The sequence below is a fragment of the Neopsephotus bourkii genome, unplaced genomic scaffold (genome assembly GCF_033783945.1).
Source record: "Neopsephotus bourkii isolate Nb327-2 ecotype Australia unplaced genomic scaffold, CSIRO-AGI_Nbou_v1 NB_962, whole genome shotgun sequence".
Taxonomy (NCBI): Eukaryota; Metazoa; Chordata; class Aves; order Psittaciformes; family Psittacidae; genus Neopsephotus; species Neopsephotus bourkii.
The window spans coordinates 11,186,289-11,203,586 of NW_026901456.1; the positions used below are offsets into that span (position 1 = coordinate 11,186,289).

At 54.1% G+C, this 17,298-nt stretch overlaps 1 protein-coding gene across 7 annotated transcripts in view; it reads left to right on the forward strand.

The window, feature by feature from the left end:
• The window catches only part of BCOR (BCL6 corepressor), an 82,254-nt gene that overhangs the window by 27,417 nt on the left and 37,539 nt on the right, over positions 1 to 17,298 (forward strand). For all 7 annotated transcript variants that reach the window (XM_061359345.1, XM_061359344.1, XM_061359343.1 and 4 more), the window contains exons 2-3: positions 15,191 to 15,321; positions 16,773 to 16,851. In XM_061359345.1, the coding sequence (XP_061215329.1) occupies positions 15,236 to 15,321; positions 16,773 to 16,851 (165 nt within the window). In that variant the 5' untranslated portion in view covers positions 15,191 to 15,235. The remainder of the gene's footprint in view (positions 1 to 15,190; positions 15,322 to 16,772; positions 16,852 to 17,298) is intronic.

Consider the following 17,298-nt stretch of genomic DNA (forward strand, 5'->3'; position numbering starts at 1 on the left):
CCCTCGGCCCGTGTCCATGCATGCCAAGGCCGAGCGTACCCACCTTACATCGTGTGGAAGCCCATGGGGCCACACATGACTTGTGGGGGGCAAGGGCAAGCGGGGAGCTGGGTCTTTGTGGGGGCTTGGGTGGGTCGGGGGCTGTTTGCAGCCCCTGCGTCAGTGTGTGCTTCCTTTTGTACTGAGGCGTCCTCCGTGGTGGATGAGATGAGATGCGATCGTGGCGTGCAAGCCTGGGCTGTACAGATTAAAAGCAGTTACGGCTTTAGAGCGATGGATAAAAGCTGGTTTTGTTGGATTCGCCTGCAGCGCAGACCATTCCCATTCCTCTTTGTCTGAGCCCTGGTTCCGGGCGCTACAGCCTTATTGGAAATGCTCCCAAGCAGCCCGCGCAGCCAGGGCAGCAGGCAGCTCAGTGCTTATTTACACGTCACATCTAAATACATCTCTAATTAGAATAGAAGCAATGCCGGAAATGGCAGATTTGTTGCATATCTAATAGAGACCAGTGCAAACAGACTCAGCAGGGTTTTCCCTGTCTTCCCCCCCCCCAAAAAAAAAAAGACCAGCAAGACCAAGCCAGTAATCTGAGACCGAACAGAAATTACTTCTCCCATTTGAGTGCATTAGGAACCACACTGGCGACTGTCTATTCTAATATTTAAAGCAATACTTAGGATGTGTGAACAGAATGCCCAAATATGGACTGGGTCTTGAAACAATACTGGTGCTTTGGCTTTATTCTTGCAGTGGTGGACAATCCAGGCGCTGTGTCACACACCGTATCTGCCTTTACCAGGATGTGCTGAGAGCTGCAGCCTCTTTGGCAGTTCAGAATTGTCCCTTTTCCCTGCTCTATCCCTACCTTGTTACAATCCACTTTTTTTAAGGTTGATAAAGAAGGCAAGGTCCTCTAATGAGGATGCCAAACACAAGGCCACAGAGCTCCAGGGCCTCCCGCATGGTCTTGCACAAGCAAACTCTGGATCTGTGCAGCTGCGAGACCATGCAAAGTTGTTGACATGCTTTTGGGTCTCTGCTTGGGGAGAAAATGCACCCAGGCCACCACAGCCCAAAATAATGAGTGCTGCGCATACCAAAGTAGTTTTAGCAATCTGTAGCTGTTTAAAAGGTCTCAACTTCGACCGGTGAGTGGCCCCTGCAAAGAGGGGCAAAAGGCCTGCTCCAGCTCAGGTCACAGCTCTAGCAGCCGTGTTGCCCTCGGAGGAAATGTGGCTTGGAGTAAACAGGTGCTCAGTATGGAGGAGAAGTGGGCTCTGATTTCTGCATGTCTTGACGAAGGTGTGGGCTCTGGCTGGGACTCTGCGGTGCGGTTGGGTTGCACAGGTGATACACAATACGCTGTCTTTCCCCCGAATGCCGTAATACATCATGCTTTAGTGTGGGTTCTGGAAAAGCAGCATGAAGCCGAGTTTAATACTTCCTCCTCAGGCTGCTGTTGCTTTAGAAATAATTGATGGCCAGAGTGGGCCTGCTCCCCTCTTTCTTGGTTCTGCCGTCACCTGAACTGAAGACGCAAGCCAGGCTGAGCCCTGTTATCCATGCCGAGCAGCTCTGCCTGCCTGCATGCGTGTGTATGCCTGCTTGCAGGAGACAGCGCGAGGCCCGGGCTGCAGGCAGGGGGAGTTCCCTGGCCCTGAGCAGCTCCCGTTAATCCTCGTGTCCTTTCAGGGAACCAGTTTACAGCAGCCACTGCTCCGGAGTAAAACTTCCCCTCCGACCTGGCCTGCTCAGGTCTGGAGGCGGGGGCAGGCAGGGTGTCTCCATCCTTTTCTGGGGGGAATGTCTCCGGAGCAGGCAGCCAGTACTCCTTTGAATGGCCCAGCAGATGAGGTGGGGATGGAGAGGAGGAGGCTGCGAACTTGTTGGAAATGTGGATTTAGGAAAGTTCTGCTACATTCCAGCAGGGAATTCATTCTTCCTTGTTTGCTGGACAGCAGTTCTTGGCTGAGTGGAGATTTTTTTTCCTCCTCTTGTCCACCACTGGAAAAGTTAGCGAGCAAGAGCATGCTTCAGTACCTGCTGTTCTGTTTGCCTGTTGTCAATTATCCGGGACTATCCCTAGGCAGACAAGTGTTCCTCGCACCTCAAACCTACCTTATGAGCTGGTAGATTTGGTGCTGTGTGATTAGACATGCAAGGAAGTTTGCTTGGAGAAGATCCTGACAGCATGAAATATAATTTGTGATCTGAAAGACAGTTTCCAGTATAATCTCATTATGCGCCACAGACTCCCGGTGTTATTTTGTAGAAGGCGGACAATGATCAATTTACATTGACCTAGGGCTGGGCGAGCTTTTAGATGGTAATTGCCATATTGATTTGCATGCAAAAAGAAGACCTGCTAAAATTAAAGACCGGAAGCTAAATTAAACTAAATTTATTGTCTAGGTGAAAACTAAAGGACTTGTCACAAGTCTGGGGTAAACTTGGAAAGCTATGAAATACGGAGAAAATGATTCTCGTCCCAATTGCTCCGGAAAATGAATCTGCATGACAGAGTCCGGGGCTGCAAAGACCCCATTGTGAGCGGAGGCACACAAGCCGGGGCTGTTCTGTGTAAGCCCCGACTCTCTAAACAATCAGAGAATAAAATATCTCCTCTGTCCAATGAAAATCTCGGCCTGAATGTTGGGATTGTCGTGCTAAGGAAAACAAAGCTTTATTTGGATAAGACAATTAAAGTGGAAAGCGCAGAATCCACCAGCCACACTGGGAATGGCTCATATAAAGAGCCGAGTGTGTGCAACGGAGCGCTGGGGAAAGGGGGAGGCTTGGGGCTGCCCTCTGCGGCCGAGCCTGCACCAGGAAAGCCTGGCATTGTGCTTCCTCTGCCTGCTCCTCGGCCAGGAGGGGCGAGAACGCTCCGAGCCAAACCCGCTCTCCTCTCCGTGGCTCCTGTTGCCCTCAGAGCAATCTCCTGAGGCTGGGAGCTGCACCCGTGCAGCTCTGTGGCAGGGTCAATCGTTCCCCACGCACCTCCAGATGGCCCATGGTGTGCTGCGGTCTGCCAGCACTGACAGTTCTTTCTCAGCGTGTTTTGTTTTTCACTTTCAGCTGGATGAGCTCTTGCTCTTACCCAGGTGTTCATTTAATGCCCGGGAATACCTCTCCTATGGGCCTCGTATGTCTTTCAGTATTTGGATATTGCAAAACATTTGGGCCTGTATTCTCAGTTATAAAAGTCAGGTTTTCTCCTCCATGGAGTATCGAAGTGGTTGGTGCCTGGCACAATTGGTAGCAGAGTATGCCTGTACTTGCACAGGAGTCAGACAGACCTGGGGCCTGGGGCAGCCTGATGGCAGTCCTTGTGCTTGTGTGGCATGAGTACCATGGGGCTGCCTGTCTCTCACCCACTGCTGCATTTCTGCCACGCTTCCCAGGAGTGGGGTGGCATTGCAGATGGGGGGCTCTTGGAGGGGTGTGAGGACTTTGTGGACTCATTTAGCCATGGCTTGAGGATAGATGGCATTTTCGTGTGGTGGCAGGTAGGGAGGAAGAAGTGAAATCAAAGCTGGAGGGGCGTATTCTCAGCTCTCCTTGAAATTCACAGAGAACTCGCTAATGGCGAAAGAAGGGATGGGCTGAGCTCCTTCCTAAGTGTAAATTCCCTCCCTGAGCCAAACTTTCTCCATGTGAAAGCCCCTGGCTATGAAGAGATCCTACAGGAATCCCTGATCCCTAGGCAATCCCCTCTGCTCCCACGCCCCGGCATGCTGGGTTGTACTCTAAGCCTCTGCACCTTGCCTACAGCAGCAGGAGTCTGAGCTGGGGATTGGGGAAAGCCCTTCCCACAGTCTGCAGTCCCCCTGGCTCACCTTGCTCTGGCCTGGCCGTGCTCTATGGGCAGTGTTTTCATTTCCTCCCGTTTCAGTAGTTGGGCACACAGTGGATTAGCAAAGCCCCATACAGAATTAAGCAGCCAAGTGCAAAGTTATGCCGAGCTCCACCTGGGACAACTTGCCTGCCTCCGCGGTGCAGACCTCCCATGTGGTAATGTGCTATGACGTGCCAGGGCAGCCCAGGGCCAGCGGGCAGGGATGGATGCTTCCCAGGGTCTCCATGCAGCCGTGGGTGAGGAGAGAAATAGCTCTGGCTAAAGTTGTGAGCAGCAGGGGAAGCCGGAACAATAGTTGTGAGCAGGAAGTGATCTCCCAGGGTAAACGTTTTAATGGGAGTGTAACCTGGCATTGCAGAAAAACCCAACCCAGGGCGGCTGCTGCCAGCTGGGGAGGATGCAGGAGATGTGTGGGAGGCCGTTCTATGCCGTGCTGTGCTGTGCTGTGCCAGGGGCACCCACAGCGGAGCTGGGGGTGGCTGTGGCGCAGCCTGCCCTGAGCAGGTGGCTGAAGGTTGTCTTATTTTAGCTACAGAAATACCTCTCTAGATCCATTACTGCGAGATCTTGCTCGCAATAAACTGTATTGGCTCTCCTCTTTATACAAATTGCTGGTATGAAAGAAAACCCAGCCTATATGCATGGAGGCAAGCATGAGCTAGTGAGATCAGGTTTCTGACTGAGCTCCCGGAGGAGAAGTCAGCATTTGATTGAAGCTACACTTGGTTCTTGGTTCCCAGGGGACAGCAGCCCTGAAACACGAGAGCCCTCCCTCCTTTTCCCCCCTCCGCCCCTTCTCTCTCTTCTTCCTCTAAAAGCCTTTGTGCTGAAAGAGCCTCAGTAGGCACGAATCGCCGGTCTCTCACAAGAGTGTGTTGCAGCCTTTGCTGACATTGTTTTGTTAGCAGTGTTTTTTACCAGGCCAGCAGATTTCCAGCTACGTATGGGCAGTGAGTAGTCAATGATACTGACCTGCGAGTACATACTGGCATAATTTGTTGGAGAATCCGATTCGGAAGTTGATAGATGTATCACGTCAGTGTGAAGCACCTTACCTGCCTGGGGAGTGCTGCCCTTTGGCAGAGACCAGGCCAAGATGGAGGTATGCTTCTGACATCAGCTGTTTCGCCTTGCTGGTGCTGGCTCTCAAACTGCATACAAGCACCTAAAAAGTGTGCTGCCAGATCCTGTGGCCTCTTTAAGAGTTCGTGTGGTACCAGAGAAAGTTGATATATTGTGGGTTTTGTCTTCGAGATGCATGATTTGGGTAATGCTAGGAGTCAAACTGGGCAAGGGAAGGGTTCCTCCAGGCCCTTTATGTTCCCCTCGTTCCCGTTCAGTAAATCCCACCTCTGCTCTAACTTTGCTGCTGATACAGAAATAAGGCCAGGGAAGGAGGTAGGGGCATTGACACTCAAATTCCAGCTGTGCCCAACAAAAGGCCCGCTGAGAGTGTTCGGTGGTCATATCGCACGGGAAGTCCGACTCGTGTTTTACGTTTCGGGGCTTTTTCTTGCTCTTTTCCCTTACGAGGAAAAGGACTAAAGATGGAAACGCGTCTCTGGCGGGATCCTGGCCCAGGGCACGGCCGGCCGGGGCAGAGGGATTCCTCCGCGGGAGGTTTGCTGCTGTAACAGGTCGGGTTCCGGGGCCACTGCCCCCGCTAAGCGCGGTGTTCCCGCGGAAGAGCCGCTCAGGGGCGAGCCGCGCCACGGGGGCGAGCTCTCCGTGTGCCGCTGCGCAGCTGCAGGCACGGCTTTCCCCGCTGCTGCGGGGCTTCTCCTCGCCCTTCCCAAAACCCACATCGAGAGCGGAGCTCGATTACTGATAAGGCTTTCCGTCGGGCGGGCTGGAAAGTCCTCTCCGCTGTCGGGGGGAGCCCCGCAGCGCTCGGGACTTCCACCGGCATCGGGCTGGCGGAACGATTCCTCCCAGCCTCCCTCTCTTCCGCGGAAGCTCCCCGAAGCTCTGCCTGACCCACCGCCGGGTACAAGCACGTTTCTGGCCCCGGGGCGGGGGAGGTGGGTAGAGGGTGTTCCTTGTTTCGAGTAAACCAGCTGCGGTAGTTGATGGTGAAGCAGCGAAGGCAGACACAATGCTGCTGTTGTTGGTTTGATCTCTAACTGGGGATTGTTAGTCGGGATTTAACTCTGTGGCGAGGGAGGGGGGAGCGAAGGCTGTTTACAGCCAGTGCAAATAATGTGACAGCTGTTGGAGCGCGAAGAGCTCGCGCCTCTCCGGCAGTCGCACACAAAAGCTCTCGCTGCGGCCAGAGCAGCCCCCGGGGCCGCTTTCGGGGCCCGGACTGACACCCCTGGGGCTCGGCGGGCATCCGGGGAGGCGGGGCGCCGAGCCTCACTTCCCTACCGCCGCCGGGCGCGGAGGAGCCACCCCATCCTCCTTTTTCACCCTCCCCCTGTTTCCCGGTTGATTTACAAGCGGGAGGGGAAGGGGGGGAGGGATGCGGCGGGCTCCGCGCCCGACCACGACCGGCTTCGGAGCTGGGAAATCCCTCCCAGCGGCGGGGTTTGCGGTGACTTGGTGGGAGCAGCGAGAGGCGTCCCGGGAACCCTGAGGCCGCAGCAGGCCGGCCCCGCTGCGGCCTCGGGTAGGGGGCATGGCATGGCATAGTACAGTGGTGCCTGAGGCTGGCAGTGTGTTTGCCTCCCGAACACGTGTTGGCATAGAAGTTATCGAGCTGGCAGCGTGCACCTCTGGTAGCTTGGACGTGCAGGGACCCCAATAACAGGTTTCTGGTGGAAAAGCTCCTGCATAAATACACCAGGCAGCGATTTTTCTCCTGAAAGCTTCTGCATCTAAGCCCTGCAGCTTGCCTTTTGAGCATAGGACATAGAATATGTTGCCTGTTCTTGAAGTTTGCTCCGATACCCAAAGTGTTCTCCCGGCTCTTTCAGAAGAGCCTCTGGAAAGTCGAGGGAACTTCGAGAACTGGGTTCCGGCCTATATTTGTATGTGACATAGTTCTGCTACTTAAGAGAATCGCTGTGTTTTATATAGTAAGTGACCTCCACGTACTATTGTCTTTTTAATGAGGCAGCTCTGGGGTGGAAAGCAGGTGGGAAGAGGAGATGCTTATTTCCTCCCCTGCCCCCCGTTTTTGTAATCTTGGTCGTCAGTGTGTTGCGTCTATTTCTCTCCAATCTGTGTATTTTTTTCCCCTCTTTTGGCCATGACTGTCCCCTTGGTCCTTTATGGATTATGCTGTGCTATTAGCAACATAACAATTTTCTCATCAATTTCTACAAACTGGTGTTTTATATGATATATGCCATTTTTTCTACAAGAATACAGCTTGCAAAACTAGTTTCACCCTGGAGCAAAGGCGGAAAGATAAACAAGCCTGCATAGCCAAAACACTGGCAATCTATACCTTCTTCCAAATCTTTTAAAGTCACGGAGCAGTATTTTCACGATTATGCTGCTGCTTTTGAGGAGGGAATGTCGCTGGCGTCAAAAAAAAAAAAGGGGGGGGGGGAAGGGAGAAGAGGGAAAAAAAGCGCTAATGCAAATTAGAGAAAAATAATTTTCTTTCAGCGATATGCAATGTATTAGTCACTTGTTATCATGCTTAGAGGCAGACCTCATTTGCGCGTCTGCCAACTCGTTCACATCTGCTCGGAGCTGTTCAGGGCATTTTAACCTTGGCGGTGTCGTGTCGTAGTCCCACGGATCAAGAACGAGTAATTAAAGCTTTAAGCAGCAGCAAAAAATTCATAGCCGCCCATCTGCATCGCAGTTGAGTCGCTGCTTTGTTTCGGTGCAGAGCGCCGGGATGGGAAGGCAGGGCCGGCGGCGGCCTCGTCTCCGGAGGGGCATCTGGATTGCTTTTTCTCCCGCCCCCCCCCCTTTCCTTCCTTTTTCTTCCTTTTCTTTATTTCATTATTTTTCCACGGGAAAACCGAGCCTTGTCGTTGGGTTTCCTTTTTTTTTTTTTTTTTTTTTTTTTTTTCCCTCCCCGGTGTTTTCCACTCGCTGTGGCGGGCGGCGCCGGTACTGCCGGCCCTGGACGTGCGTGAGCTCTGGTTTGTGGGGATAAGGGGCTGGGATACGGAGTTGCGGAGACGTGAGGATGTGGTGTGTGTGGGACACTGAGTTGCGGAGACGTTTCTTGAGGGGGATTCATCGTGCTGCTTTCCGAACCGAGGGCTTGACACCGCTTTCCTGAAGCGTTCAGCAAAGCGTTTTCCGTCAAGGAGAGACGTTAGCACCGTAAAGCCGACATAAACTTTGGGGCGAGGCTAATTTTTATGCACTGTTTAGCAGAAACCGAGCTGTTTGTTGTTGGGAGGAGGAGGGAAGAAAGAAAAAAACGGGGGAGGGAAAAGCCCCAACTTCCCAAGCACTTTTTCTTACGTGTGTCCGACGAAGGTCCCACCACACCGGGGACCAGCCCCGCAAACAAAGCCTTGCGGAGAGCGGGAGGCTTCTGGGCCGGCCGCGCTAGGTGAAACGGCAGACGGAGGCACCCAAGTTTAATATTTCGGTGTTGTGCGCCGGCCATTTGCTGCATGAGGCGCGGAGCCGCTGTCCCCGGCGGGGCTGCCGCGGGAGGGATGGTTGGGGGGAGCGGTGGGAGCCGCTCCCCATCCATCAGCCCCTCGAAGCTGTTGCTCCGTAAATGAGGGAACCACAGGCCCTGTCAGCCGCAATTATGCAAAATGAAGTCGTCCGTGATCAATATCTCCCAACGTCCCCGACGGATGCGGGGAGGGAGCGGGGAGGGAGCGGGGGGGAGCCCCCGCTGGCGTGCCGCGGCGCGAAGCGCCGCGCCGGGTGGCCGGAGGGAAACCAAGGGCGTACGTCCCGTTAATCACTCACACACACCCCCCCCCCCCCCCCCTCCGGGATGCGGCCAGGGTTGGGGGAAGGAAACGGGGGCTGTGCTCCGGTATTTCTGCAGGGATAACGTTGCGGAAGTGAGCGTAGGCTTTCTCCCAACTCCCTTTCGCTGGGACTTTCATATGGGGGGGAGCGGGGGGAAGGAGGTGTGTCTCCTCCCCAGTCCCGTAAGTTTGCCAGGCTATCAGGGGTGAGAGAAGGGGACGCGGCGGGTCTCTGCGAGCCCGGTGAATGGCGAGCCCATGGCGCTGCGCTCGCCCAGCCTCCCGCGGCCGAACAATGGGGGACGGGTGGGGGGAAGGGGCTGGCTTGGTGGTATTTGTCTTTTTTTTATTCTTCTTTTTACCCCCCCGTCCCCTCTGTGTTTTCTTTATATCCCTGTCCTGAAAAGCAAAAGCCATACGGAATAAAGGCAACAATGAAGGGCTATTGGGCTGCCGAGTGCGCGGCGGGTTAATGGGGTGGGGGCACGCAGGGCTGCGCTCTCTTCCCCGCGCCGGGAATGCGGCCTTAAATTACCTGAAATGCACATTTCTGCGTGTGTGTGTATGTGTGTGTGTGTCCCTCTCCCGCCGCTGCCGCTGCTCCTCTTTCGCAGCCCGGGCTCGGCTGCTGCCTGTTGTCTCTGGCAGCAGTAGCGGAAACCTCGCTCCCGTGCGTGTGTGTGTGTGTGTGTGCGTGCCTCTAAAATGGCGCGGACGCCCTGGGTAGGGAGATGCCGCGGCGGGTGGGCAAGGGAGGGAGGCCGGGCTCTCGCCGGGGGTCCCCGTCTGCGCGGGGGCCAGGGGGTTCCTGCGGCAGAGCCGGTTTGCGGCTCTCTCCGCTGCCACCGCCTCCTCCGGCAGCTTTCTTCACGGCTCGGCGGCGGGCTGAGCGGCCGGGCGTGCTGGGGAGGAACCCCCCCCGGTCCCTCTGGCTCCCCCCCTCCGGCGAGGGCAGCCCGCCCGCCGCGGCGGGGAGCGCTGGGCACGGAGGCACGGCCCGTGTCGGAACGGGGGAGTGGTTGTGGGGGTGGGGGCGAGCGCCGTAGCGGCAGTACAGGACTGCCGTTGCGGCGGACGGGATCGGTATTTCCCCGGGAAATCCTTCATGCAGTGATGCCTCGAAGTTGGGTACCAGCTGCCTCGTTCCCCCCCCACCCCCGTCCCTCCCTCTGTGTGTGTGTGTGTGTGTGTGTGTGTACGCGCACCTTGCCTATCGTGGCCCGTCGATCCGTTTTAATGGGGAGATCGGGGGGGGAGGGGTGGGAGTGTGAAGGAGGGCACCCACCCTGCAGTGTCCCGTACCCTTCAGGTGTGGTGGGCATCGCCATGTGCCGAGGCAGCCTTGTCCGTTCCCCCTTTTCCCGGGCCTCCCTAAGGAGCCGTGCGTCTGGGGATGCGGGTCATTCCCCGGCGCCCACACGGTACTGCCTGCAGCGGAGGGAGCCCCGGGGGAAGGCGGCCAGGGTTATTTGAAGGATCGCCAGCCATTTTCTTTCCTTATTGGCCTCCTCCCCCGCCCCCTTCCCCAGTTCTTAGGGCTTATCATTAATTGAAAACTTTTTTTTTTTCTATTTTTTTTTCCTCTTATTTCCCTTTTTGGCTGCCGCCGGCGCTGAGAGCGATGCGATGATTCGCCTCGCAGCATATGGGAAAGGGGGAAAGCGCCGCTGCCGCTGCGACGCAGCGACTGTCTCTGTGCAGGGTCCAAGGCGTGACAGGCGGTGCGGGGGGAACTCCCCCCCCTCTCCGAGCCCTGCTGCGGGTGGAGAAGGAGGAGGAGGAGGGAGGGAGTCTCCGCCGGGCCGGAGCCAGGCCCGGGGCGGCGGGCGGCGGGCGGATACCCCGCTGGTGCTGGCGCTCGCTCGGCGGCCGGGGCTGCCCTCGGACGGCTCCGCCGCGTTGTGTTTACACGGCAGAAAGTCCCGGTCGCCGTCTGACACGTGACGGTGTGGGAGCCCCGGTGGGACAACGGGGACACACGATGGGGACATGACGGGGGTGGCTGCGGCAGGAGCCTTAAAATAGACTTCGACCCCCGTTACACTGCCTGCACCGAAATGCACTACTATCGTGCATGACTCAATATATATTTTAAATCGGTTTAGCGATCTCGCTGGCGCATTGTGCTTTAGCTTCATGGTTAAATGAAATGCCACACGTCCCGGGTAAAGGTCAAACTTCTCTAATCCTGGGATCCGTGCGGCGGCTACTTAGTCTGCAGCTTCCTCCTCTGGGTTACAGGACGTGGCACTGGTGGTGATGCCGTGTGGAGATGGCAGAAAATAACCTACGGTGTAGATAGTTGTATGTGTATTAAAGCGCAGCCACCCCTGTTCTTTAAGCACTTGTCTAATATTAGATCGCTGGCTGCTGCCATTGTGAACGGCGCATTGTAAACGGTGCAGCGGTACGGTGCCTCTGAAGTCTCCTTTCTCTCCGCGGCATTGTGCGTTGTTTTTTAGAACTTGTAAATATGTAAGTCGGAGGTACAAGATAAACGAGGTACCTGAACACATTCATAAGCAGCTGCCCATATTTAAGCTTATAAATACCGTACAAGCGCTGCCCTTTAAATCAAGCTCCAGATGAACGGGTTGAGGGCTAATCGAAGTGAATCGCTACGAGTCCCCGGTTGCTTTTCACTTCTCTCGCAGGGATTTTCACAAATCTAGAAATGATCATTTCAGTGGCCTGGAACCGGGTGGCGGGGGGGTGGGAGGGGGCGCGATCAGACCTGGACAATTTATTGGCTCGGGTTTAATCTCCGAAGGGCCGGGTTGTTTCCCCAAGCGCCTGTCGCTCCGTCGGTGCCACAGGCTCTCATAGGCTTAGGGGTGTTGTTTTCTCTTCCTTTTCACCCTCGCAGCCCTCCCCGCCGGCTGCCGTTGAGCTGCTGCTGCCTCCGTCGCCGCTGCTGCTGGGTCTGTGGCTTGTGCAGTGGAAACTGGCGGGCTGCCAGGCAGAGCTCGGAGGTGGAAAAGAGTAAAGGCGCCAAAAGGGAACTCGTGCGCCGCTGCAGTTCTCCTCCGCTTCCTGGCTCGCTGCAGCAGCCGGCCCCGCAGGGCTTCCTCTATGCCTCCCCCCCTCCTCCAGACATCCACCTGACTCGCCTCCGGGCACCCCTGGGCCGAGCAGGGGATGTGGAGGGCGAGAGGAGGCTGCCCCGGGCCGGGCGGTGTTGCCCTCCCCATCTCTTTTCCCCCGAGGCACGGAGAAACGGCGTCTTCCTCCTCCTCCCCCCCCCCGCGGGCATTGGGTTTTTCTCGTTTCCACGCCAGGAGTGCGTTAACAAAACTTTGCTGCTGCTGCTGCTGGCGTCAGTGGCTGCCAAAAGTCTGTTGACGTTGCGAGGGAGACCCAAACGTTTCCCTTTTTAATCAGCTGCCCAAACAGCGCGGTGTGTGCCTCTGCCTGCCGCTGCGGCGCGGGGCAGCGCGGGGCCGTGGGTGTTCCCGGCACGGCACGGCACGGCACGGCTCCGCTCGGCGCGGCACAGCGCGGCACGCCGGGGCCCTGCTCGGCACCACGCCGGGAGGCAGGTTAGTGCTTGCAGGCGCTTTAAACAACTGGTTTCACACGTCGGCATCGCTGCGGAACCGCGTGTGTGTTGCGCGTCTCCCCCCCTCCCGCCACCCTCCTTCTCTCCCTCTCTTCTTCCCTCCTCCGTGCATCACCGTCTATATTTAGCCGCAGATGGCTTTATCGGCCAGACACCTCCCGGAGGAAATGCCGTTCGCTCTCCGGCGGCCGAGCCCCGCTCCGTTCCGCACCCTGCAGCGCAGCGCAGCTCAGGGGGAGGAGGAGCTGCGGCACCCTGGGGTGCGCTGACAGCGATGGGGGGAGGGGGACCCACGACGGGAGGGGAGGAGTAGCTGGAAAGGAGAGAGGGAGAGACGTGTCCTCGGTTTCCTCCGCACACCGGGACGCTCAGCCCGCCGTCGGGGTTGCATAACGGGGACGGTTGCGACCATTCCCGCGGAAGCTGGGTATAAATAGAAGTGGTGTCGCCCCAAGCCCCCCCTTCTCGTCCCGTCCCCACATTGCCGAGGGCCTGTGGAGCTGCCAGCGTTTGGCTGAGTCGCCCGAGAGTCCTGCGAGCTGCTGTCCCCGACGGGCATCTGCTTGCAGGGAGACAGCAGTAGGAGAGAAGGGGCGTGTGAAGAGTTAAAAGTCTGCTGCTCGTTGCAATGAAATTATGGCTGGCAGTGGCGCCGCTGCTCGTTCAGCAGACCTCCACTTTTAAACAGTTCACAAGAAGTTCATCAGGGCGGTGATTATAGCTGCACACACGCGCACCCGGGGCAGTGAGCACCAAGGGCGGCTTTGGGGAAGGGCTGGCAGCCGTCGGGGTGCAGGCTCTGACCCGCCTGGGTGGCCCCAAGGATATCCCACGGCCTCTCCGTGCCGTTCGTCCTGGTGGACTTTGCCCCCCTCCAGAGGTGGTGGTGGGATGTGGGGCCTCCAGATCACCCGCTGCTGCGGCTGGGGAAGCTCTCGGCCTCCCATGCAACTTCAGCATTTCGCTATCTGCACATGTCAGGGGATTGACGGGCTCTAATTCAGGCACTGCGCCTTATCTTAATGATACACTTCCATCGAGGAAACCAGGCAGGCGCAGGCCGCCCCTCCAAGGAGCAACGGGGGGTTGGCCTTGTGTGCCGCTGAGGCCCGTGTCCTCTGAGCCAGTGTCCATCCCTCATGGATGAGGCAGCGCACGGGGTGGCTACTAACCTTACGTAAACCCCTAAATCACTCTCGCCATGCTGCTGCTGCCTCTATTGAAAACATTACGAGCAGCGCATCTGGAAACCAGTAAATCTGTCCAGAAACCGTCTTTCCAGTGAAATAATTCCTTTTGAATGATAGCATGGTATCTAATCTCAGTGGACTTTTGTTTCCTCACAGTGATTTTTGTGGACTTCATTAGGGAAAGCTAACCGTTGTGGAGGCAGGAGGATCAACATGCCGTTTCATTAATATACATTTGTTCCAGACGTGGAGTTCTGCACAAAAGGCCTCTCTGAGGGGAGAAAAAAGTGTTGGGGAACAAGGCTTTCCTGCCGTTTCAGCTCTTAAACCTCTCTGAACCTGTGTGAAGTATTGTGTTAAAGGCCCAATCTGGGCTTCTTCCCCATTAAATGCCAAAGTGATCATTTGCATATTTGTAGCCTGACAAAGGAAATGAGTTTGCTGGGGAAGCATGGATGCATTGGGAGACACTAGGCATTAAACTCCCAGTGGTCAGTCGCCCGTTACTGGCTTGTGTGTGTGTGTGTGTAAAAGGAGTATCATGCCTCCTGCTTAAAGCTATTTTTGTGAGAGAGGAAGAGCTGAGGGATATCCTGTGCATTAAAGACTCCCCCTACTTATTAACCCAGCATTTAGCAGCAGGATGCAGGCTGAAGCTCAGTCAAAAGAAACGACTCAACCTCCGAAGAGCAATTAAAATCTTGCACTGGAATAAATCATGTGCCGCGATAATCCTGTTAATAAAACGCAGCTTGTCCTGACACTTCGCTCATGCAGCAAACTAGGATTTAATGCCAGCGAAGGTGGCATTAGGAAAGGTACAGGGGAGGAAAAGCCTTTCCCTCTCCACCGCTGGGCACGAAATGCGGTTACCTTTCACCTGCCTCTCTGGCTGCGCACGGTGCCGATCCTCTCGGACTGCTAATACTTCTCCAGCGAGCCCGCTAATGATTTCTTTCCCTGGAGTGAGCAGGCATCATTGAATTACTGAAAGCACTTGCAGAAGCAGCAGCAGCAGCAGCAGCAGCAGCAGCAGCAGCTCCGATGCAGAAGCCACCAGGGCTCCATGCTTAAATCAAATCAAGGGGTGTGGAGCTTGCCAACCCACTTACTATTTTTAACCCCTTTCTCCAAGTTAGTCATGTGTAGATGCTAAAGGGGAGTTTTTATTTAGATCCCTTCTGTAGCAGCGTCTCTCCCGTTTTAAGTCCCTGCGTGAAAGCTTTGTCAACAATCAGCGTAGCTAATACACATGGGATGTGGCTGTTCTTGCTCCACACGCCTGCTCCTGTGCCTTCCTAATGCAGGGCTTTTGTGAGCATATGTGGGTAGTTTGGCATGTTCCATCAGCCTGTGGGGTCTCCCTCCCTGGTTCAGCCTGTGTGAAATGAATATTTGGGGACCAGTGTGTGTACTTGGCTGGCTGAGTCATTTCTTGTGGAAATGAAATGCAGCAGAGAAACTTTTGTTTGTCTATAGCTTGGAATGATTCTTAATTTTCTGGATGTGCGCTGGGGAAAAGATCCATCTCCTCTGACCTATAAATGCCCTCAATTTGCTCCTTTATTGCAGGGTATCTCCCTTAGCGGTTAACGTAGGCAGCTCACTCCCTGCACCAATCCTGCATTCATTATTAATTACCTGGAGGGAGGCTAGCTGCTCTGCCGTGATGTTTGCACTTCCTCCTAGACAAATCTGCTCAACTTTTTTTTCTCTTCTTCCTTTTTCTTTTCAATAGAATATAAAAACTGTGAAGAAAAGCGGTGACTTTTAAGAAGACGTCATGCTTTCTGCAACTCCCCTGTATGGCAACGTTCATAGCTGGATGAGCAATGAAAGGGTCCGCATGTGTGGAATTAATGAAGACAGGTAAATATTTAAGCTTCTGGCAAGTTAAACCACACTGTAATTCTGCAGCGTGAGGTCTTGGAGTTTGCTCGCTGCCCTAATACTGGAGCAGATAGCTCACTGCCCTGCATTGAGATCAGCCCAGCTTGGAGGGAGGGCAGGGGCGAGAAACAAGACGTGCCTGAGAGCAGTAGAGCAGTCGCTGATTTACTATTTAACAGGTAACGTGGGTCAGTGAAGTTGGGATGCCCTTTAAAGAGATTACTCCTCGAAGCAGCCTTTAAATGCGCTTTTACAATTAATTTATTAATTCGTATTTGTGAAGGGGAATTAAACCAAATAGTGCATGTGTTCTTGCGGTGACTCTGTGGCAGACGGGCTTCTGCAAAGTGACTTGGTGTTCCCTGCCTTTGAGCCAACAGTTTGTCCTGTGAAATAGGATCAGCAGCAGCCTTTGCATGCCCTACAGGTGAATCTCTCTTCATCTCGACCTTTTTTTTCTGCTCAATATCATTCAGTTGATGATTAAAATTATAGTCTTTATGACACTGAGCAGAATCAGCAGGCACACCTGTGGTTCTCTGTGCCAGTTCTGTGTGGTTTTAGTGTTTTTCTGTCTTCTCTTTGAGTCCGTGTTCTCACTGTTTGTGGAAAGCCTCTGAGAGGCACGGGAAAGTTTTTGGTCTTTGTAGGGAATACTATTTGCAAACATGCACTGAAGGAAAATGTCCAAATGTCTCACTTTGCTTCCACTCCCTCACTCCTCACTTTCCTCCCAGTTACTTAGGGATAATAATTCTATGTGCTGCTTGCAGGAAAGGTGAATCTTTTAAAAACAGATCCATTAAAATTGCATTCCTGCTTAAAGGTGATGATGTGCCTTTAAGCACTTTGATTGAAAGGACTTCTTCTGGGTAATGCTGAAACTTTCCTTCTGCTGCATGTCAGCGATTTTTATCCTTGGGATTTGAAATTTGGCAATAAGGTATATTCTTTATCGGTGCTTTCTGTGATAACAAGTCCCAGTGCTGCAACACTGGTATGGCACAGATGTGCATCTCCCTCTTTAGCATGAAACAGCTGACATTCATGATATTAGCATGTGTGTTTTAATTTTCTCCTCAGCAGCGTTTATGGATGGTACCTGAGCAGGGAATGTTTAAAATGGCATATTCTCTCCTTAGAAAAAGAGAAGGACAAGAGGCAAAAGAGAAGACATTGACAAAAGTCACTTGCATCGAAAGAGGGTTTTCTGAGATGTGCTTGGTGTGCTCTTGGTGTCAAAACCCTTTATGCTTCTTTTCAAATAGTCCTTGCTTCTAAAGTAGCCACTGTGCATGGGTACACAGAAAGATAAATATGGTATGATACGGGACTTCTTTAGGGCAGTCAAAATATGGAGGTGATACAATCCCGTGCTGATCTGAGATGCAGAAGATGCTTTCAAGTAGTAAGCTTCTATTTTTTAATAGGAAAATTCCCGTTAATGATGGCGATGCACCAAAAAGCAGACTGGAGTTGAGGGAAGAAAATCACCTGAATCACAGCGTGGTAAGAAGTTAATAGCTTCATGGTGTGGCTGAATCTGTGCCTGTCCTCCCCACCCTGTTCCCTACCCCTGGATGTTCCTCGGTGCTAGTACCTGATCCACTCGGAGAAATGGTTGAAACACCTTTCTGTTGCAGCTCTAGCTGGGCTTGGGCACATGGGAGCTGTTTCTGTGAAACAGTGAAATGGGGCCTTATTTATCTTGTTAATCTCTTGACACTGACTTTGTGTTGTGTTTTGTTGTATGATGTCATATTCTTACTTCCGCTCTGCTGTGAATTATGTCCCACAGCATACCAGCATGTGTAACAAAAATAGTTCACGTAAGCATTAAGTACATCCATGTTTCAACATAGTTGGTGGTTTTCTCCTTCTTTGTGCATACGCTGGGAGTAGTGGCAAGTGGGGAAGAAACTCTGTGGCAGACCTTTCTTCTTGTACATCCTCAGA